We start from the raw sequence: 24,827 nt of genomic DNA, 5'->3' as shown, positions 1-24,827 counted from the left end.
TCTAAAAAGTAATATTAGCCACTGTTTAGCTATATAGAGTCTAATAAAACATATAGCGCCTTTCTAATTGTAAAGAGATCGGAAAACAATGTTTAAATATCAGTTTGTTTTTGCTTGCATGTGTTGGGTCTGTGTCCTCGCTTCTAGAGATGACATATATGATCGTTTACTTGCTAGACTAACGGGAAGAAGTGATAGGAGACAGCAATCACCGAAAGAAGAACGTGGTATGCATTTAGTTGGGAAGCCATTGTCTATTAACTATCGTACTAACAGCAACTACAAGAGATCTCTCGGAACTCCATTAGATTTTTCAATAGATGAAATCTTATCTCTCCACAATACTGCTCGTGATGAAGTTTCACCCCCTGCTGATCCACCCATACCGGACTTGGTAAGTTATATCATATCGGCGAGGTTTTTTTTATATATTTTTATTTAATAATTTTATTTATTTTTTTCATTTTTTATTTCATTTTTTTTTTTTTTTTTTTTGTATATACATTTGCCAGTCTTCGATCTTGAAAAGTGAACATATATCTATGAATCCAAGATTTTTTCCTACATAGGTAGACCAGCCGGCAGCTAGCAAACAATAAGACTGTGAACAATAATGCGATTTATCTAAAAACGAAAAAAATGAAAAAGACAGCAACAGCGGTTTGATAGAAATAAAGTAGAAAGGTATTATACCTAACACGACTAAAAGTCGCAGGTTTTGATTAATTACTTTAAAGCCATTTTTTTAATTTCGCGGTCGGAGTCCGGTTCTGAAGAACATGTAAGAAAGTAAAACGTACTAGTATTTCACCAAAAATATTTTGTACACATTGCTGTGACTTAAAAAAAGAAAAAATTATATTTAGTAATTTTGGTATGAATGAAACCGTATGGACATCCGATGACTGTCCATCCCCTGTTTGATATAGAATAAAATTTATAATGTATATGATATGGAAACCAATCGCCTGATTGCAAGATTTTATGCCCCACCTACGATAGTGGAGGGGCATTATGTTTTCTGGTTTGTGCGTCCGTCTGTTTGTTCGTCTGTTCGTTCGTCTGTGCGTCCGTTCGTTATGATATGATCTTTCTAATTTTAAACCCAAATTAGACTTTTGACCCCAATTTCACGGTCCACTGAACATGGAAAATAAAAGTGGGAGTTTCAGGTTAAAGTTTTTGGTCAAGGTAGTTTTTGACGAAGTTGAAGTCCAACTTTGTACTTTGGACACATTCTTGTTTAATCATTAGATTTATTAATCTTTAAAATTAAAAAAAGAAGGGTATATTTTGTCGGTTTTTCACATCAGGAAGTAACTGATCTATACTTCTGAACTTCCATGAACCAGTGCGTTTTTATATGTACTTATTTGTAAAGATATTTCAGCATACACCAGGATACGAATTTTTTTGACATGTTATAAGTGTCACTTATAAGACTTAAAACAAAATGGCCACGAATGCTTTGATTAACTAACAATTAGGTCCACAGTACTTTGATATTTGTAAATCTTATTCTTCGAACCAACTATCATTCTTTCTATTCGCCTCTTGACAATTCAATAGTTATTCTATTTAACACTACATGTATTCCGATATATAACTTGTATGTTATTTTGTTTGTGCTTTTATTAAATTTATGAACCCTGGTTATGTAATATAAATTATAAATGAAAATTATAATGTATAGAGTTTTGGATTAATTCTCATTCACACGTAGCGCGTGCCTATACTTTGAAATTATTCGCAAAATTCAGTTCTACTTTTAAAATACAATTTATAACATTTTACAACAAACTGTGAACTGAACACGAATACTATTTGATAAAAAAAAAAGCATATCAATTATTTAATGTATATCTGCTGCATTGACTACAGTTGTAACAACAATTGAAGAAAGGCGAAAGATACCAAAGGGATATTTAAACTCATAAGTCGCTAACAAATCGAAAAACTTGGTTTTCAGATAATCCAATAATTTAAAGCAATGCCATATTTATTGAAAGAAATTATGTAATTAGTAGTCAAATTTCTTTCGCCGTTGAAAATAGGGTAATGTACTACGGTGGCAGAATGCGGCCATGAAAGAAAAAAAAACTATGTTGTTCCCTCAAGATACTATGTCGTTCCCTCAAGATGCTATGTCGTTCCCACAAGATAGTTATGTCGTTCCCTCAAGATACTATGTCGTTCCCTCAAGATAGTTATCTCGTTCCCTCAAGATACTATGTCGTTCCCTCAAGATAGTTATCTCGTTCCCTCAAGATAATTATCTCGTTCCCTCAAGATACTATGTCGTTTCCTCAAGATGTTATGTTGTTCCCTCAAGATACTATGTCGTTCCCTCAAGATGATATGTCGTTCCCACAAGATAGTTATCTCGTTCCCTCAAGATACTATGTTGTTCCCTCAAGATAGTTATCTCGTTCCCTCAAGATACTATGTCGTTCCCTCAAGATAGTTATCTCGTTCCCTCAACACAGCAATACAATTATATTGATTTATTCTTTATTTCCAACTTCGAAACGGTGGAGTAAAGACGTGGAGTTACTTCCAATTATTTTTTTAATCAAATGCGGAACAATGCAAGAACGAGAAATTAAGACCACCGACACGAAACACGGAAAATAAATAAGGGGAAATACGAAGCACGCACATCAAACCAAACACGAGAAAACGAGAAATAAAACACCAAATCACGAAAACACGTAAAATGAAAAGGCCGAAAACGTTGCACGAAAATAACCCTTTACCAGAAAATAAAATTAAAAATGGGCCACAAAATGTTTCATCATCTCCTATTCCTGGATTTATAATACATTAACCTAACTGTTTGTGTTGTACATGTGCATATGTATGTAATCAGTATCTTCCTTAGATTTAATTTTCAAATGTTAAAAGGGTGAAAAATAATTCCTTTTCTGTGTATTCATGGCAACATTCTGCATTTATTTACCATAAAATATTGCAAAAAGGGGGTAAACATGAATGTCACATATCCCCCCAAAATTTGGATCAAACTAGAATTTCAATGCCTTTGAGTGATACCTTTTTAGACACTGTTTTCATAAATCTTCCTAATGATCAAATAAAAAATGGGTGTCTTTCGCCTAACTTTTTCGTAAAATCTAATCACAAAGTTCGTGCGACAAAAAGTTGGAAAAAAACATTACAAAAATTGCCGGACCAATGTATGGTATGGACATACAAATACAGACTGTCATACAGAAAACAGCCTATATTACATACATTATATGATCTTGATGTTCATATAAACCCAATACGAAGGCTATTTTAATACTCAGCTATCCAAAAATGAATTTTATTGCACACTAGCTCTTATATTTGAAAAATCCTCAGGGGCCAAAATGCGAAACTACACATCTAACTGTGGAGTGCTACCTTTACTGGGACTCCAGGATCGGGTGTTTTTAAGCTCGGGATTTCGGGATTGACACTTTCGGATCCGGGAATTCTTTTTTTCGGATTACGGGACGTCGGGATTTACTTTATTTAAATTCGGGATTTCGAGATTTCGTGTTTTAAAGCCCGGGATTTCTGGATCAGGACCCCTCCTATCCCCTCTCAGTTATTCTCTTTAAATACAGAATTATTATATCATTATTATTATGCAAATATTCTACTTTTGGGATCTGGCCACGTCTACAGTTCCGCTTCGAAGGACGAAATGAATCATATATCAATACAATTTTAAAATCTTGAGGGAACGAGATAACTATCTTGAGGGAAAAACATAGTATCTTGAGGGAACGACATAGCATCTTGAGGGAACAACATAACATCTTGAGGGAACGACATAGTATCTTGAGGGAACGAGATAACTATCTTGAGGGAACAACATAACATCTATAGGGAACGACACAGTATCTTGAGGGAACAAGATAACGATCTTGAGGGAACGAGATAACTATCTTGAGGGAACGAGATAACTATCTTGAGGGAACGAGATAACTATCTTGAGGGAACGACATAGTATCTTGAGGGAACAACATAATTTTTTTTTCTTTCATGGCCGCATTCTGCCACCGTACGATTGTACATGGCATTATGGACTTCCAGATAAAAAAAAAACAATTCATAAAGTTGCTGCATGTATGTCAAATATATTAATGAACGCTAGCTCTGAAATGTTGTATAAACTAGGCTATCTTAAAAGGTGGTATTTAGAAGAGTGACTTATCAAAATGAGCAAGTCTTCAATACCGTTATCATTAAGAAACTACTACCATTGGTCATATTCAAAAACAAATGCCAACAATAACTTGAAGCTTTAAATGTGTTTTAAGATTTCTTATGTTGTACTGTTATACCACTGTCCCAGGTTAGGAGGAGGGTTGGGATCCAGCTAACATGTTTAACCCCGCCACATTATTTATGTATGTGTCTGTCCCAAGTCAGGAGCCTGTAATTCAGTGGTTGTCGTTTGTTTATGTGTTACATATTTGTTTTTCGTTCATTTTTTTACATATATAAGGCCGTTAGTTTTCTCGTTTGAATTGTTTTACATTGTCTTATCGGGGCCTATTATAGCTGACTATGCGGTATGGGCTTTGCTCATTGTTGAAGGCCGTACGGTGACCTATAGTTGTTAATGTCTGTGTCATTTTGGTCTTTTGTGGATAGTTGTCTCATTGGCAATCATACCACATCTTCTTTTTTTATATTTATAAATTTATTTCAATCTTTCATTATCAGTTTCTTCGTCTGGTGAAACCTTTAATATTTTTTCAGTTTCGTTTCGTTTTCATAAAGGGACGTAACACCACAACTAATCGTGTATTGAAATAAGCCCCGCATACTCACCTAATATAGATCTTGGCTAGATGTTCTCTGTCTTGGGGAAGGTCTTGTATACACATCTGTCAAAACTAGAATACATTTATTTCTGAATTATTTGAGGCAGATCAGAAATGATTGCAAAATACAAACGATTATGATCAGTCACTTCTTTTCTGTGCAATTCATTTTTTTTTATACACCAATATTTTTTTTTATTTTTCGGTAAACTCATGCAAAGATTTTGAATTTCAATTTCGAATATATTGAAGATGTTAAGTTATGTTACTGAAAATTCCACATAACAATGAGTACTTGCATCTCTTTTACTTAAACACACTATTAAAATAACCAACGAAAATAGAATGTCTGCTCTATATCTTGAACTTTTCCTTGCTATTAGCACAGATAGAAAATGTAAACTAGAATCTATGACAATCATGATGGTGTCAATTTTCCAATCGTCTGCTCATTACAAAAAAAAAATGCCCTAACATGAGGCATTATGACTGACATCTTCATATTTTTTACGGTTAGATATTGGTAGAGCGATATGATGTGTCTCAACTTACTAGCAACATGTTTTCCAGGCCTCACGGTCATAAAACTTTCGAGCATGTTTTTTGTACTCAGACTCAAAAATCAACCAATCAAATTGCTGGATTTCATGTTTCGAGCATGATTTTTGTGCTCAGAGCACTGAGCAAAGTTTTATGCCTTCAAGGTTCGAAACGTTTGGATATTAGGAAAGGCGTCTGATTTTTAACCGACTGTGTACTATTCCTGATTTTTTAACATTGTTACTTGGTATGGATTCGCGTGCCCGACGGATGACGCGGTCACAGTTGGAGACGATGCTTTATTCAAAACATAATTTTTGAGTTCATGCTATTATAGTAACTCTATTTATGAGATTTGAAAATAGATAAACAAAATTATAGTAAAAATATTTGATTAAGTTTCGCTTAAGGTTCATCATAAGGAATTGAAAAATATGGCCCTAATTGAACCACAAATTAAACTCTTAGAACAGACAACACTATGCATCTAGGAAGGATTTATACAATCATAACAATGCTCTAATTTTATAAGGTAAAAAAGTATAATTCTGAATAGTTTAAATTATTGTATAACAAATAATGGTATTCAAGTACTATCATTATATTGAGATTTTTTTCCTATAGGGGTAAATTCAGTAAAAAATCTCCCATTGACTTTAATGCTAATCTATGTGTGGAAATAAATTTATACCTGATTTACCTTTAGAAATTAAAATCTTTCATATATCATTCATGAAAGTACAAATGTAGCCCTATCTTTTGCAACAATAAAAACATAGGGTCATGCGGCATTTTTGGGCATTCATATGGCCTTGTTTACAAACAATGTAGATTCGCACTGAATTCCCATACTGACCCCCATTACTTTTCAACCCTGAAGGGAAAAAAATTAGTACATTCAGCATTTATTTTTTATTTTTTTTCAACTCTAGTTTTGATCCATCTACTAAAAAATATTTATTACAAACATTATCTGCCAATCAGAAGACCATATAACTTCAGTGTTATACAGAAAGCTCTCCCCTAAATGGGCGGTCCCTGATGACGTATATTTATTTACTGAATTTACCCCTATAAGAGACTTCTTTACTTCTTTTCCATCTTTTTTTGTATTAAACATGTAATGTATCCAATTTTCAAGTTCCAGTTTCAATACCACCTTCAAAAATGCTGAATTTGTAAAGATAGAGCAAAATTTATACTACAGCCCATACTGCGGCCAATGTATATTTGGTATATACAGTTGGGCATTGACTGTTTTTAAAAGAATGGTGTAAAATACTATGTTTAATAAATATGAATTGTTTTCTGTGTTTGCTTTGAGTAGTATTGCAAGTACATGTAGAAACTAAAGTCTTGGTGTACTCTTAATTAGTTTTTTTCCTTATATGGAAGTGTTTGGTTAAATACCATGAAAAGACCACAAAAAGACTTTTCAAAGGCTTTTTTAAGCAGTTTCATACCAAATAAAACAACAATTATGTTTCATTATACTAAATCTGTGTTTTAATTACTTGTAAATTTCACAAAATGTCATTGACAATCACTCTGCAGAAATTCCTGTTACCCGGACATCAGGATGGGTTCTTCGCCAAAACTAGACAGCGAGAACTGAAGTAGAAAAAAGTGCCAAATATGAAAAAATAAGATTAGGTATGACCAAAATTTACATTTGGGAGATTGAAGTAACAATTGAGAGTATTTAAAAGCAATAATTTAACTTGAAAATCCAATTACAAACATTTTAACACTTGTTTCATAGATGAAGGACCTGTAATCATGAAAACTTGTCTAGTATATTCTTTAAATAAAGAAACGCAAAGCGTTATGTAAAAATAAATGAATACCTTCATGCGGTCAGATTATTCGAGTGTTAAAATACTAGAAAAGTGCTTATTTACCACTTGTTCTACAACTTAACATGGGGAACACAGCTAAAAAAAAAAAAACTCCGTCAAAGGGAGGTAATCCATTTTTTTCATATGATTTTATACATTATGAGAAGAAATATGTGTAAAATGTGATGTAAATGGGGAGAATATTCATGCCTTTCATTGATATCATAACTCCCAAGTGTAATTTCTATTGTTTCTGTCAATCTGGACACAAAACTGATTTTTAAAATATACTTCATGCTTCTCTCACTGTACACTGAGTGCATCCTGGATAGCCGCAGTAAAAGATAGAAATTTGTGTAAAAAACAGCTTTAAATGGTTCCAAAATCCTTCCTTTACATGAACATTTGCAGGAAATGAGTTTTGTGATTATTGTGTGGCCTTGGACAAGTACAGTGAAAAAGTGCATATTTTCCTATAGGGGTAAATTCAGTAAAAAATCTCCCATTGACTTTAATGCTAATCTATGTGTGGAAATAAATTTATACCTGATTTACCTTTAGAAATTAAAATCTTTCATATATCATTCATGAAAGTACAAATGTAGCCCTATCTTTTGCAACAATAAAAACATAGGGTCATGCGGCATTTTTGGGCATTCATATGGCCTTGTTTACAAACAATGTAGATTCGCACTGAATTCCCATACTGACCCCCATTACTTTTCAACCCTGAAGGGAAAAAAATTAGTACATTCAGCATTTATTTTTTATTTTTTTTCAACTCTAGTTTTGATCCATCTACTAAAAAATATTTATTACAAACATTATCTGCCAATCAGAAGACCATATAACTTCAGTGTTATACAGAAAGCTCTCCCCTAAATGGGCGGTCCCTGATGACGTATATTTATTTACTGAATTTACCCCTATATTCTATATTCTTGCTATTAAAATAAAAAAAAACAATACAATTTTGTGCTGTGGTTTAAAAGAATAAAAAAGGATAAGAAGTATCCATCCATGACACAAAAACAGTACTTTCACAGCATAAAACACACAAAAACAGTACTTGCACAGCATAAAACACACAAAAAGCAAAGGAACAGCGCCTTTATAACTGTTCCACATCTCAAATTAATTAAGCCACTTTATTTTGTTATTAATTACTGTACTACCTAGAAGGACCAAACATTTTATACAAAAAGCACTTATTTTTCTTACTTCAATTTTGACTCGTGTATTTTGTGTATTTGGCCGTTTCTTTCCCGTTAGTTTAATCATGTACGTTTGATGTCGTAAAACATCAAAGACATTTCCGTTTATTTTACGGTTCTGTTGTATATATATTTTTTTAAAGAAAACAGAAAAAGCATTTCATTTAAATACATTAAAGAATGGGGGTTAACGTTGTATATTTATTGGAACAACCCTACTTGGAAGTTCACGGAGATAAATAAACATATTTTAAAGTACATTAAACATTTTGTTCAAGGGGACTCAGTTGCCTAGTGACTTCAGTAGTAGCCCAATAGTTCTGAAAGTGGCTTTAAACACTAATGGATCAATCAATCAATCAATTAATTAATTAATAGTTTTATCATTCTGTTTAATAAGATAGTATATTTTTTTTCAGATATGGGACAATGAGTTGGCTAACAAGGCGGAGGAATGGGCAAAGGGTTGTTCTTGGGGACATAATCCAAACAGAATGACATCATTAGGCAATTCGAACGTAGGGGAAAATATAGCACTAAATTCTGGTAATATATTATTTATCAACATTGTAATGTTAAATATGAATGAGTCTGAATTTTTCTTTCCTTTGTTTACTTCTGATCTTCCTCTCACTTACCAAACGTTCAAATTTGCTTCCTAAGATTTGGTTTCCATGACATCAGATATGATAATCTTAATATTGACAGTTATGATTTAAGAGCATTTAGTTCTGAGAATAAATGCAGGGCACAATGATTGACGACTTTTTAAAATACTTTGAAAATAAAAAAAGTCGAAACATACCGAAGAGACAGTCAAACTTATAATTCGAAAATAAACTGACAATGCCATGGCAAAAAAGACATTCAACAGAATACAAAACACAACATAGAAAAGTGAAGACTTAGAAACACGAGTCCCATATGAGACAGTCATCTTGTTGCTCATGTATGTACCATCCTGATGGTGAGTGTAATTCGGTAGGTAACATAATGGAAAAAGCGGACGGGATTGTGGTTTCGAGAATTGACATATATTCGTTGTCAACTTTGAACATTCTATAAAGGTCGTCATACCTGTATTTGGGTCTGAAATTTATCTGAAAGGATATTTTTAATTTCTTGCATGGAATTCATGGATTAAAAGCTTCCTTGTGAGCAGCGACACTCTTATAATGAAATCATGATAGGAAATGCCACCCTCGGAATATCGCTTAAATTAGTAGATATATGCATATTATTATTTATTCATGTGCAAGCGCTGCTGGAACGTTCTTTCCTAGAAATGTAAAGTTCTCAATTACGGATGCTGAAACATTCACTTTTTTCGTTATGTTTTGTTCTTAGCCGAATTTATTGTCAATTTCTAGATGTTTTTCAAAAATGAGGCAGACTTAATTGCATCTGCTGTGTCGATAATATAATGTTCGATGGAATACATGCGTTAAACAGATTCACCAAACCCTAAAAAATTTAGCGAGATGACATCATCTACATGTATATGGCGGAAGGTGAAGTTTAATGTAAATGTTAGCTTCTTTACTTTGTTCTTAAGAAACTTATGTATTAATAAAATTGCGAATGGAAATGGGGAATGTGTCAAAGCGATAACAACCCGACCATAGAACAGACAACAGCCGAAGGTCACATTATGTATATCTGTTATATTCATTTGATAAAACTTACTGTTTGCAATAGCATTAATTGTTCTAAATAATTAGGATGTTCTTATCCCAAGCATACAAACTTAGCCGTATTTCACACAACCTTTTTCAACTTTTGATCTTCAGTGCTGAACAACTTTGTACTTTTTTTCGCTTTCGATCTTTTATATCTGGGCGTCACTGGTGAGTCTTGTGTGGACGAGGCGCGTTTTTGGCGTATTAAATTTTAAACCTGATGCTTTTTGTTATTCATTAATCATGTGTTTCTTTGTCTAATACGTTTTCCTATTTATTTGTATTGTAGTCCTGTAATATTATGTTGTCATTTCTATGTTATATTTAACATTGATATTAAAGTACGAGGTTTGCCATGCCACAAAACCAGGTTCAACCCACCATTTTTTCCTTTAAAAATGTCCTGTACCAAGTCAGGAATATGGCCATTGTTATATTATAGTTCGTTTCTGTGTGTGTTACAATTTAACGTTGCTTCGTTTGTTTTCTCTTATTTTTGAGTGTAAATTGACATTGCGATAAGACGTGTCACGGTACTTGTCTATCCCAAATTCATGTATTTGGTTTTGATGTTATATTTGTTATTCTCGTGGGATTTTGTCTGATGCTTGGTCCGTTTCTGTGTGTGTTAGTTACATTGTAGTGTTGTGTCGTTGTTCTCCTCTTATATTTATGCGTTTCCGTCAGTTTTAGTTTGTTACCCCGATTTTGTTTTTTGTCCATGGATTTATGAGTTTATACAGCGGTATACTACTGTTGCCTTTATTTATTCACAAACAGGTCTTCAATGTAGCGAAAAACTCCCGCACCCGGAGGTGTCCTTCAGCTTGCCCCTACACAAATATGTATACCAGCTCAGTGATATTGGACGTCATACTAAACTCCGAATTATACACAAGAAATAAAATTAAAAATAATACAAGACTAACAAAGGCCAGAGGCTCCTGACTTGAACAGGCGCAAAATTGCGGCGGGGTTAAACCTGTTTTGTTTTTTTTGGAATCTCAACTCTCCCCCTATACATCTAGATTCTCAACCCTCCCCCTATACCTCTAGCCAATGTAGAAAAATCAAACGCACAACAATACGCACAGTGAAACTCAGTTTAAGAGAATTCCGAGTCCGATATCAGAATATGAAACAAAAGAAAATAAACAAAATGACAATAATACATAAATAACAACAGACTACTAGCAGTAACTGACATGCCAGCTCCAGACCTTTATTAAACTGATTGAAAGATTATGTCTTCATCATATGAATATCAGGCACAATCCCTCCTGTTAGGGGTTTAGTATTATACCATCATGAAATATATGAGAACATAACCCGTGTCATGCCAATAACTGGTTTTAGAATAACTGTGTTTAAATCCGATGCAAAGACCCTATAAGTGAATCAATATTAAAGCAACAATATGCAATATTTAATGACCTGACAACAGTATCGTAACTATATATATATCCCTTCTTAATAAGTCTGTTTAAAGGTTTTGTTTGCTTTTGAGGTAAATACTGACATGTTTGTTCTTTATAAAGAATATTACCATAAAAGATTGCATGTGAAATACCTGAACGTATAAGATGTTTTAATGTTGAGTTATATTTACGAATGATTTCCTTATACCGATAATAAAATTTAGTAAATGTTTTGACTAGTTTGTGATATCAATAACCCTGGTGTAATAATTTTTCAGTAATACATAAATTTCTCTCGCTAAAATCTAATACGTTGTTACATACACGAGCGAATCGTACAAGTTGAGATATATAAACACCATAAGATGGTGACAAGGCAACGTCACCGTCTAAAATGGATAAATAACGATAGGAAATGAAAAATCATCTCTTTTATCATAAATTTTTGTATTAAGCTACCCGTTAATGATATAGATATCAAGATTGAGGAAAGGGCAGTGGTCATTGTTAGCATTAGCTTTATTTAAAGTAAGTTCAACAGGATAACTTTCTTTAGTATACATACTGAAGTCGACGTCATTATTGAGAGCCAATATATCATCCAAATATTTGAAAGTATTGTTTATTTTTTGTATCAAATGTTGTTTTGATGGGTATTTGCTTATTTAAGTCATAAATTGTAACTCATAACAATACAAAAACAGGTCCGCAATAAGTGGTGCACAGTTAGTCCCCATTGGAATTCCAATAACTTGACGATATACGGAATCTCCAAAGCGAACACAAATGTTATCAAGTAAAAATTCAAGCGCAGATATAGTATCAAATCATCTCCATTTGACATAGTTCTTTTGTTTGTTGCTACTACTCTTAAGTCAGCCTCAAGTGAATAAAGGAACAATTCGGAAAGACGATGAGCACATTTAATGTCCATGGGAATGCTAAAGTGTTTGTTAAAACGCAACAAACGTGTTGTCAATCAAGAATTAAGCATCTCGAAAATATCAGTTTCAGAGAATTTTTGGTTTGTATCAGAGTGATTTTTTAACAAGTTCGACGTATCCCTACCATAGAATAATACTCTATACGTTGGCCATTCATTTTTATGAAACAAGGAGGCCCAAATAATTCACTTTGTCATTAAATTTTGAATTAGATATTCTTAGGGAAAAGTTAGAAAAGCTAAATGTCAAAAGTCAATCCTATTACTTCTAGGAATATGATTTGTTGGTATCTCATTACATTTTGTTCTACATGCATGCTTTGTAATGCATGCAGATTGATTTAATATCAAATCACGCTTTTTATAAAAGTAACAAAGTCTATATAAGATGCAGTATTTTGTTATTTTATTGAAGTAACGAGGATTGGATACATTTGGACATGGTAACGTTTATAGTAAAACACCATTGATAATTTGATTGAACAGTATTATTTTTTCCATTTGACTTCCCTGTCATGCTATGTACTAACGCTTACAAATCGTATTCTATAGATTCTGAAGCAATGTGGTTACATACATTAGAGCCTTCGGCTGTTATCAGCTCTTTTTACTGGTTATTGTCTCTCTGACATATAATAAGTCATATTCCCCATTTCCATTCTCAATTTTATTGTGTAATGTTTACAACTATATGTCTAAACTTCAATATAATTTCGTATGTTTGTAATTCACAAAAACTATAAAATATAGAAGACAAAATCCTTAACAATGTGTCTTTGTATGCACACTATTACATGTATACCATTCCCTTCATACGGACTTTGCAGGAGTGACACCAGGCTTTAACACATGGGCAGAGGAGATAACAGACTGGACATATGACAACTATCATGATGGCTGTACGACGGGTAAAACATGTGGACATTACACACAGGTATTGTTTGTCAATAAAAAAAAATCAGAATCTTTTTCTAGATTTTTTATTTTGAATAAAGATGTTTGTAATATTTTGTAGAAATTCTAGGTAGAACTAAAGACAACACGAGAAAGTACAAAATGACAACAACAAAATAAAATAGTTGATAAACAATTGAATATAAAATATGCTTCATAGAGAAAGATTTAACAATACATGTATTTTACCATATAAAAGAAGATGTGGTATGATTGCTAGTGAGACAACTCTCCACAAGAGACCAAATGACACTGAAATTAACTATAGGTCACCGTACGGCCTTGAGCAAAGTCTATACCACATAGTTAGCTATAAAAGGCCCCGAAATGACAATGTCAAACAGTTCAAACGAGAAAACTAACGGCCTAATTTATGTAGAAAAAAATGAACGAAAAACAAATATGTAACACACAAACAAACGACAACAACCACTGAATTACAGGCTCATGACTTGGGAAAGGCACATACACACTCGGAATGTGGCGGGATTAAACATGTTAACGAGATCCCAACCCTAGCCTCCCTCTAACATGGGGCAGTGTTGTAACAGTACAACATACGAACGACCTTTAAAAATCAGTTGAAAAAGGCTTAACTCATCATATACAAACAGAAATACATTTCAACGTTCTTGTAAAAAGGCTTTTAAACAAGCTGAATTTTTTGGGTAGGATACAATAATCGTCTCATTCTGATCGGAAAGCAAGAAACTCATAAAAATGTCTGGTTATGCCCCTTATGACTACCCTAAGATAATCCAGTTTAAATGTATTAAATGCTTGATACAAGAGCTAGGAACCAGAAATAACAAAGAATGTGTGCCAATGTTATAACATTTTTACTCACATCAATTCAGCCAGGAATGGCTTTGGACGCATGGAATTTATTGTATCATTATTGCTTTCATATTTAGTTAACAAACAAATTAAAAAAAGAAACCCCAGGGCTCTCGGTCATAAAACTTAACTCGGTACTCTGAGGAGCACTTAATATTGAAATACAGTTATTATTTGATTATTCTCAATATTATTTTATTTTTTAATTAAAACTGTGTAATACCATACTATTATTACAAATAAAAAATTTCAAAAAACAAAACATTTAAATGTTGTGGTTTCTAAATTGATAATTTCTGTTTCTTTATATTTTATGCCTACACAGATCATATGGGCGAAATCAACAAAGATAGGATGTGCCTATGTAAAGTGTGACGATTATGTTAACCTGCCTGATTATTTTAACCAGTTCAACTTAAAATACCTCGTCTGTAACTATTATCCACCGTAAGTACTAATAATTTTATTATTCAAATACAATGCCATACAATATAATATAAAAAAAAAAAAGATGTGGTATGATTGCCAATGAGACAACTCTCCACAATAGACCAAAGAGACACATAAATTAACAACTATAGGTCACCATACGGTCTTCAACAATGAACAAAGCCCATACCACATAGTCAGCTATAAAAGGCCCCGAAATGACAAAGTCAAACAATTCAAACGAGTCATGCTTCAGTGATTCCCTTGTAATCAATCATTTTTTTCCCCACAATAAAGTGGTGCGGGCCCCTTTTCCCCACAAGTCCACCTCTGCATACTGACCAAACTGTTAGTTTGTTTTCAAATGAATCATTGAGATGTGGTTAAGCAATGATAATTTTCTCAGAACGTTAAAAAAAATGTCATTTCAAAAAGGTGCCAAAGGTGACGATCTTCTTGATTTTTTAAAATTTCTAAACATTTCCTCCAGTCCTTCTCCTTGTTATAGCCTTGCTCTTTTGAATTAAAAATATGTTATGTTTACAAAAAATGAAAAGCCTCTACAATCTTAAAACTGGTAATAATTATTTTAACCTGACACATTTCCTGCATTTGTAAAATATCAGATATATTAAATTCTCCCTCGCCCTGCTCGTCCGAAGTTTAAAGTATTTAATCTCTAACTTCAATAGGTTAAAAACAAGACAAACACAGATATAGGATTAGTTGCTCGCAGTAACATATTATTTTCTCTTGTGATACAATATTTTATTTTACTATATTGTACAGATTTCTTCGATTCAAACAACATATAAATACATGTCATATAACATTGTTCCTCTTTCGCATCGTTTCTTTTTCCTCGGCTAAATAAAGGCAACAGTAGTATACCGCTGTTTGAAACTCATAAATCGAATGAGAAAAAAACAAATCCGGGCTACAAACTAAAACTGAGGGAAACGCATCAAATATAAAAAGAGAACAACGACACAACAGAAACACAACATTAAAATGTAATACACACAGAAACGAACCATAAAATAATAATGGCCATTTTCCTGACTTGGTACAGGACATTTAAGAAAACAAATGGTGGGTTGAACCTGGTTTTGTGGCATGTCAAACCTCCTGCTTTTATGGCAATGTTAAATATAACATTAAAATGACAACATTACATGACAGGACAACAATACAAATAAATGGGAGAACATATAAGACACAGAAACACACGAACAATAGCTAACAAAAGGTACTAGGTTTAAAATTTAATACGCCAGACGTGCGCCTCGTCCACACAAGACTAACCAGTGACGCTCAGATGAAAAACATTCGAAGGCAAAAACAAGTAAAAAGTTGAAGAGCACTGAGGACCAAAAGTTCCAAAAAGTTGTGCCCTTTACGGATAGGGTTTTCTGCCTGGGATAAACAGGAAAACATTTTAAGGCTTATTATTTAGAATAATTCATACTTTTGCAAACAGTAAATTTTATAAAATGACTATGTAATAGATATACATGATAAAACCGAAGTGGTGAACGGATACATTACATAAAACAACGTAAACCAGCACATAAAAATACACAGCCGAGTTAGCCAAAGCCTCAACGCACAAAATGACGTCACATTTGAAATTCTAAAAAACACACAAAGTGACGTCACATTTGAATTTCTAAAAATATTTCCCCAAAACAAGATAGAATTAGTATTGATTGAAGATTAGATTTGTAATACCTGCAACGCCTGTACGTACAATAAACATAGCAGCATCTATAAATATACCAATGTGACCAACTTCAATTCGACGCAACTGCGAGCAACCTCGATACTAAAAAGTAAAATCACAAACATTTAAATGCCAAACTTTATATAATACCATTAAACCCCACCCGAAAAAACCGCAAAAACTTCCCTCGTGTCTTATGCACCTAACATCAAACTTCATGAATAGTACATACTGTTGCAGAACCAATATCCTGAACTAATTATACTAGTTCCCATCTATAGATAATTATTACAAATAGCAAACGGGACAAACCCAATTTCAAACGAAATAAAATATATTTATATTGTGTATACTACTCAGTCAGTGCATAGATTACATCTATGGTCAGTGCTACTACATGTAACATACAGCCAAGTGGTGAGGAAATATCATGTCAGTTTTAATTTATTTGCCCGAATACACTGATGTGACTTTAGCCAATTTATTCACCATGTCTTCTTTTTCTAGAATAAACGCTCCATTGTTCTCTGTTTGTGTGAAAAATAAGTTATACAATGTTCCTGTTCAACCAAAAATTCGAAAGGGTTCAGCGGAACCCAGTGTCTCGCCTACATTTGCTGTTAATCGCAGGTTCAACAAAAATGAGGGAAAAATTAATAAGAATATTCCTCTCGATACTATCTTTTGATTGCAAGAAGCTTCTTTCCAAGTTTGGTAAAAATCCAGGATAGTTTATGAATCTAATAAATGTTTTTAAAACGTTAACTGCAGATCTATACTGTATGATTTTTTACAAAATTTGCTTCTGGATACTATCTTATGTTTATAAACAAGCTTCTGTCTAAGTTTGGTATAAATCTAGGAAGTTATTAAAATTCAGAAACTTTAACCACAGAGTGAATACTTGTGGACGACGACGACGGAATGTAGAATTGCTAAGTCTTGCATTTTCGACAAAAGTCGAAGGCTCGACAAAAATGGCCTACAAAGTATCACAAACCGTGTCTGTTAAAACGCGAAAAAGGAGACTGACGGATGATTTATATACATGTTTACCATGTTTACCAAATTATTTCATATTGTAACATATTTGTATACACATATGCCTCATGGCGCAATAAAAAAGGATTCGCTCAACTAGGACGAATTTTATAGGGAATATCTCTGCTTTGGTTTAGCTATTTATGAAAAACGACCTGTTGCAATATATATTGATTGTTCATCATGCAATATAGCTATTCGATATAAAACGTTATAAGAAGATAGCTTATTTGCTTTTATTAATAGAGTCTGCGTGTTTTCTTTAAAAACAACAAACACAAAACATATTTTAGTAAAGATTAAAACCACAACTTCCCGCGCTCTAGACGTTTATGAGACCATGACACCATCAACCCGATTTATTTATTGTAAAATTATAGTCCACATTAAAACCAATAAGTGTTATTTGTTTCTTTTATCTAGTGGTAACATGAAACTCAATAACGTTTATCAAAAGCCTTATGAAGTTTGAATGAAGTGAGGTAAGTAGTTGTGATAGTTTTTACTTCCTTCCTTTAAGAGTAGACTAGTCTGACAGATACACAATCTATCTGTCTATAGAACTAGTTTCTTTAGAAAGGATGGTATAGTATACTATACCTAATAATGAGTTCACGGTTCAGCTAGCAAGCAAGCTAGCCAAAGATATTACATTTATCTACACACTGAAGTCTTTTTGCTGTAAGCTTTTATCTCGAACATTTTGTAACAAGAACATTGTAGCACTTCCTTGCATTTGGGGTATCAGTGTCTGTAATACTGTACAACAACAAATTGAAACGAATAAATATACATGTAGTCGTAACTTTATATTTTTTTACAAAATGTAAATGTATGCATTGCCAAAATAGATTAGATACTTACTGGACAATCGAAAATTATAAGTCCAATCAGCATGAACAAAAATAAAAACGACGAAACTTTAAGGTAACATTAATTACAAAACATGGCAATGTAAACTAAAGTTGGATCAACACAATTCACAACAAAAACCTAGACAAGTCATAAAAGTGATCAGTTCATTCTCTGCATTTGGCATCCATCGTGTTGATAATGTATCTCACTGAAGTACAAATCTGTTGATAAGTCTCATTCTGGTAAGAGGACGAAATTGTAGTTACGACAAGGGAACACATACAGTGTACACATATCCCCAAACAATACACCAAATCATGATGGCGTTTGTAAGACTTTTTATGGAACAACTTCAGCTATACTTTATGAAAATCTTATTTGCAGTATTTTTTTTGTAAACATTAAACCTCTTTCAGACAAATTATGATAGGAAAAACATACTGGAATATTACATCCACTGCAAGATATATACATGATATACAGGCGTGTATTTTGCTACACAGAAATGGAAAGTTCACAATTTGACAATTAAAATTATTCTTTCAATCGATAGGTTTTTGTCTACAACCGAACATCGTTGTCAATTCCACGAGTTTGACAATGAGTTTTAATTTCTAAAAGTTATATATTATTGTAGTAAATAAACACCGCAAACACAGTTTGATGACTTTCATCAATTCAACAAAACACAGTCAGCGTATATGACGACCAATTGCATATGTATGTATGCATATTTTTGTGTTTGTATGTCAGTATGTCTGTTTGAAAGTCTATATAAATGTTTGTATAAAGTAAATAAGTATGAAATTAAATTTGTGTTTGTTTGTGTATGCATTATTACTTACATAAATTCGATTTCCAAGTCTGGTTTATTTTATTTCAGGTTTACTGAATGACGATTACTGTAGAATACAACACAGATCATCTTGACATATTATATATAGCTTTTTGGATAGTTCTTTTCTCCATGTAAATTTTCTAACCGGATATTCGAGGGTTGTCTTGTGAGCTTATTTTACCTTTTGGCGTTCATCATCCATTGTAAACTATTTAGAACATGAAATTCATTGACCAATGTCATTGCAAAAATTAAAACAACGTTTTTTTGTGTATGAATACCTATTGTACAGCAATAGCAAGATATTACCAGCCGCTTATACAATATATCAAAAAGCAAAGAAGCGACATTTTAAAATATTTTATATGCAGCTCCGTAATCCGATTGCTTTTAAATACCACATGACCCGATACAATGTATCCATCATATTTGTGTAAGACATTATGTTTTTGGTTTATGACCTCAAATAAAAAGTACTTAATAAATACGGCATTTCGTAACAAAAATATATTATTTATATAACAAAAAAATCATTTACTAAATTTGACAAAGTTTACTAATTCTCACCTTTTGATATCTGTTGCCTCTTTTTTTATGCTTCTCCCCTTGAGGTAACTTTCGCTTTTTTTTTCGCTTTTTTTCTTGAAGAAATGATTTGATTTCTCGTGCCGGCGGTCTGATGTGGGAGATTTTTGCTGATGGAAGGATATACAAATTAAGTAAATAATATGGTTATGCATGAGGTGAACGATATACTCTTTATAGAACATATCGCTTGAATTTTATATGTAGATTTATATTCTTAGTATTTATATTTAAGTCAAATATGTTAAATTTATATGCAAAAATATGTCTAACTTCTATCTGTACTTATTTCATAATTAAAATCAATTGAAAGTTATTGTTTTGGGGTATACTTTTGTCCTATGTAAGGGTCTAGAAAGACATTGTTGTTGAGATCCAAGAGTTGTTACACGATCTTAATTCATACACGAATCATCGAATAAGACTGGCTCTGCATATTTTACTTTATACAAGCAACAAAATTGTACATGATGGAACAACATGCTGTACCCACATGTTTTTATGTGTGTTTTTTCTTCTTTCTTTTTTCTATGCTTCAATTTAGTTCACTTTCTTTAGTTTCGTAGATTTTTTTCATTTTCTTTCATCACGTTGCTGTTACTCTTAGAGTTTGATTTGCGTTATACATATAAGTCGTAAGACCACAAAAGTTATCTCTATGTTGAAGCCAATGAGGCAATTCTCCACCCGAGTCACATTTGTGAAATTAAGCAATTTTGTGTCAAAGTACGACCTTCAACACTTTAATGAACACCAAGTTTCGTGTATGTTGGCGTTTGATTTTATACGCGGAAGTTCATCGTTTCTGTTGTTCTTTTGATTTCCTCTTATAGTTGATGTGTTTCCCTCGGTTTTAGTTTGTTACCAGATTTGTTTCAGTTAAATCGATTAATGACCATTGATGATTTAAAATCGCACGTTTCGTCTACACAAGACTCATCAGTGGCGCTCAGATCGTAATAAAGCCAAAAAAATACAAAGGTGAGGAGCATTTAGGACCCAAAATTCCCAAAAGTTGTGCCAAATACGAATCAGAGAATCTATGCCAGGGATAAGAAAATCCTTATATTTCGAAAAATTCATACTTTTGTAAACTGAAAATGTATAACAATGACCACATAATTGATATGCATGTCAACACCGAAGGGCTGACTATCGTTTTTCGAAATGAAAAATGTATGATAATATTAGAAAAAAGAGGTACGAAAGATACCAGAGGGACAGTCAAACTCATAAATCGAAAATAAACTGACAATGCTTTGGCTAGAAATACAAAATACAAACAGACAAACAATAGTACACATGACACAACATAGAAAACTTAAAATAAGCAACACGAACCCCACCCAAAACTAGGGGTGATCTCAGGTGCTCCGGAAGTGTAAGCAGATCCTACTCAACATGGGGCACCCGTGGTGTTGCTCATGTTATAACAAATCCGGTAAATAGTCTTTATTCGGTAGGTCACATTCATGAAAGAGAAGGGGGTTGTAGTTACGACGTAAGGAACAGATCCGATAATCATCTGTGAAACGGTTATTCCATAACGGTCAACCAACTTGTGATGGCGTCCGTAAAATTTACGCAGGGATGATTTCAACTTTACTATTTGGAACTCTTGGTTTTATATCTTCCTTGTAAGCAGCAACCCTCTTTCAAGAAAATCATGATAGGAAATACAAGCACGGGAATATCGTATCAATTGGGAGATGTATATCCCGTATGCAGGTGCTTCTGGGATATTGCTACTTAGAAATGGAAAGTTCACAATTGGAAAGCTGAAATCATCTCTTTTGTTGTAAAGTTTTGTTTTCAACCGACCCTCATTGTCAATTTCTAAATGTAAGTCAAGATATGAAGCCGACCTAACTTTATCTGTTGTATCCTTTATCTCTAGTTCGGTGGGATAGATGCGTTCAACATAGTCACCAAATTTTGAATTATTTAGTGAGAGAACATAATTTATAAAGCGGAAAGTAGAGGTTAAAGAATATTGCTAACTTCTTATCTTTCTTCCTAAGAAGTTCCTGTATGAAGTCAGCCTCATTGTAATAAAGATAACAAGTCGACAAGAAGAGGGGCACAATTGGTTCCCATTGGAATGTCGACAGTCTGTTGAAAAACACGTCCTTCGAACGTAACAAAGATATGTTGTCATTCAAGAAATCAAGCATCTTGATAATGTCAGTTTCAAAGAATTTTTTTTGTTTGAATCAGACTGATCCTTTACAAAGTAAATTTATCCCTCCCTAACACAAAATACTTGTATCTACGTTGGCCATTCTTTTTTATGAAACAAAACAATACCAACTCTTTCAATTTGTCTTTTTTGAATGTTGAATGCTTGTGGAAAGTGTAGCAAAGTCAAATGTTTTAATACTATTTCAAGATGAAAGAGAGTTAGATTGTATGTACTCTAAAAGATCTTCGGATTTTTTTAGTATCCACATCTGATTCAAGCCACCTCTATTAAACTAGTCAAAACCATATGTCTTAAAAGCATACAGAACTAGAGAAATGTTTCATATGTATTGAAGTTTAGAGTATCTCTAATTCTTAAATAGTTTGTACACAACCAAGTAATCAAGCAAGTAAAATACAAGAAATCACAAAACAAAACCATGTCTAATATGAATATCACAGTACCCAGTTGGACAGTAAAATAAAAACTTAATTCGCATACTTGTATAGTACATTCGACCTGGTTGTTAAAAAAAAATTGGCCTTGTAAGAAAGCAATCAGAATAAATTGAAACGCACGATATTTACATTGTAAGAATAAAATGTACTGTTTTATAGGTATAAGGAAGAGCAAGGTAACCCGTTGTTCACATTACAGATTAGAAATAAATCATTCAAGTATATAATAACTATTTATGATGTAAAAATTAAAAAAACACATATAAAGACCTTAAGTAAAAAGGTTTATCTTTATCTCTAAAGGGTGCATTTCTACAAAGAAAAGAATAATCGACAGACAACCAAAAGTGATTATGACTTTCTTTACATTCTATTGAAAAATTAGATTATGTATGTAAAAAAAATATGTAAACATTTTAAAAACCAATTAACTTTGGTAAGTACAGTGACAATATATAGTTTAATATGTCGCTGCTTGAGATTTTATACTTTATGTTAAATCACGTTAATGTTCCTCTCGAGAGCTGGAACATTAAGAGGACATTGCCATTTAATTTTTAAAAATGCATAAACAAGTGTCTGGTAATTTAAGGTCACGAACGATTATAAGATGAAAGTTCAGTAAATAAATCATTTCAATTTTTAAACTAGCATATGAAAAGAATTGTAAACGATAATTATTTTGTGTACCAATTGCATCCCTTATACAACGTTACCAAAAGTCACACAGCAATGATTATTCTGTATGCCAATTGTGAATTACTGTTACTGTCGAATAAACGGTATATCTATACGTGGTGTTATTATCATTTCCAATATTTCGTTATACAATAAAAAAAAAAAAAAAGATAACTGTACGAAAATTGATAAACATTTTTGTAGTACATGAAGCTCGTTCAAAACAAAATTCTACTAATATGTGTGTAACAAATCGTTTTACATTACACCATACAAGGCCTACCCTGATTACCGTTTTATTGAAATATTATTGCCGAAATAATCTGTCTTGATAGATCCAAAATGAATATGTTTTTCTTATTTGATATTAATAATCGGGAAAAACATCACTTAAATTTATTCCTTTGGAAGTTTCTTAAACAAAAACTGTATATTTCGTGTTGGTCATCTTCAAAAAGTTTTACAAAACAAAGGTCAATCAATAGCTTTATCAATACATTCTACCTCAGGAATCGATTACCTTAACTGTATTTGGTAAAACTTTTAGGAATTTTGGTGGGTCTTTAACTTCATACTTTATTTGGCCTTTAACTTTTTTGGATTCGAGCGTCACTGATGAGTCTTTTGTAGACGAAACGTTCGTCTGGCGTAAATACAAAATTTAATCCTGGTATCTATGATGAGTTTATTTCGACGCATGTTTAGATGGCAGATACAAAATGAATGAGGAAATTGATTAAATGCGGACAAGAATCTAAGTGATTTTTTTGTATCACTTGAAATTAAACTCAACGTTCTTCGCCGACACTAGCAGGTGATTTTCAAAATTTCCTTGTGATTGATATGCGCATAAAATACCGTGTTAAGTTCTTAATAAACTAAAAAAGATCACCAGATGTGATTACATTTTTAGATACCAGTTCTGTCATCAGCACATAAATTTTTGAAAATAAAATCGCTAAATATATATAAAATTGTTAAAGATGTCTACGTTAGCAAGAATCTTTTACACATTGCATCATTTTCAGCTTGATAAGTTGGGTAAAAAAGGCAAATAAAACGACAACGTCATAAATATAGGTACACCAATACTATTCAAAATCATCGAAGTTGCAATGTATATTCTAAAAAAAAGTGTGTGCAGTTACCGTAACGATTGTTAAGCAATAAGACGAAAATGTGACGGACGATTTATTTCGATTACAGAAAATGATGCATACAGAATTTTATCAAAATTTACCAAGCAAGTTTTTGTTTTTATTAAACCTTTCCCGTCGCAAATTTTCCTCTACTTCCAATCAGATAATATAATACAACAACGGCACAGAGTGCAAATAAAAACATTATCTTGTATCATGCTTTTTACTACATTCATCAACAAAATTTAAATGCATAAAAGAAATTGTCTTCCCTTATATAAATGCTAATTGGTATATACTATAAACATTTTATATCGAAAACCTGAGAAAAAGTATACCTACTAAGAATCTATCGCCTGAAAATTATCATTTAGGAAAGAAAAATAACAATAGTGAAAGCAATATGTTTGTCAGTTATATTATATGAGGTTTATATTGAGAAATTATAATAGCAAATTCCTAACAGATTTAGGGTTCTAAGATTAATTAGGCAAAGAAAAAGCATATTTAATATGGCATTAAGTGGTCGTGTTTGTCGTATTAAATAACAAAGTACAACAATTATAAAGAAACACTTCAGAAGACCCTTCTCTGATTACGGCCATTTTTATTATCCGTTAGATCATAGATGTAATATCTATGGTTAGATGTATTAC

The 24,827-nt window shown here is 32.6% G+C and overlaps 1 protein-coding gene and 1 long non-coding RNA gene across 2 annotated transcripts; one reads left to right on the top strand and one right to left on the bottom strand.

The window, feature by feature from the left end:
• LOC139524404 (venom allergen 5-like) lies at positions 1–20,030 on the top strand. Its single transcript, XM_071319178.1, has 6 exons — positions 1–394; positions 8,832–8,958; positions 13,280–13,386; positions 14,569–14,690; positions 17,860–17,918; positions 19,175–20,030. The coding sequence occupies exons 1-5, from the start codon at positions 89–91 to the stop codon at positions 17,906–17,908; spliced, it is 711 nt and encodes a 236-aa protein (XP_071175279.1). The 5' UTR covers positions 1–88; the 3' UTR covers positions 17,909–17,918; positions 19,175–20,030.
• Positions 6,265–8,117, bottom strand: LOC139524403 (uncharacterized). Its single transcript, XR_011664788.1, has 2 exons — positions 7,754–8,117; positions 6,265–6,971 (listed from the first exon to the last, which is right to left on the bottom strand). It is a non-coding gene; the product is annotated as an uncharacterized lncRNA (long non-coding RNA).
• Positions 20,031–24,827: the final 4,797 nt, after the last annotated feature.

The sequence above is a fragment of the Mytilus edulis genome, chromosome 5 (genome assembly GCF_963676685.1).
Source record: "Mytilus edulis chromosome 5, xbMytEdul2.2, whole genome shotgun sequence".
Lineage (NCBI taxonomy): Eukaryota > Metazoa > Mollusca > Bivalvia > Mytilida > Mytilidae > Mytilus > Mytilus edulis.
The sequence above is the reverse complement of the archived record's forward strand: the minus strand, read 5'-3'. Positions and strand labels throughout refer to the sequence as shown.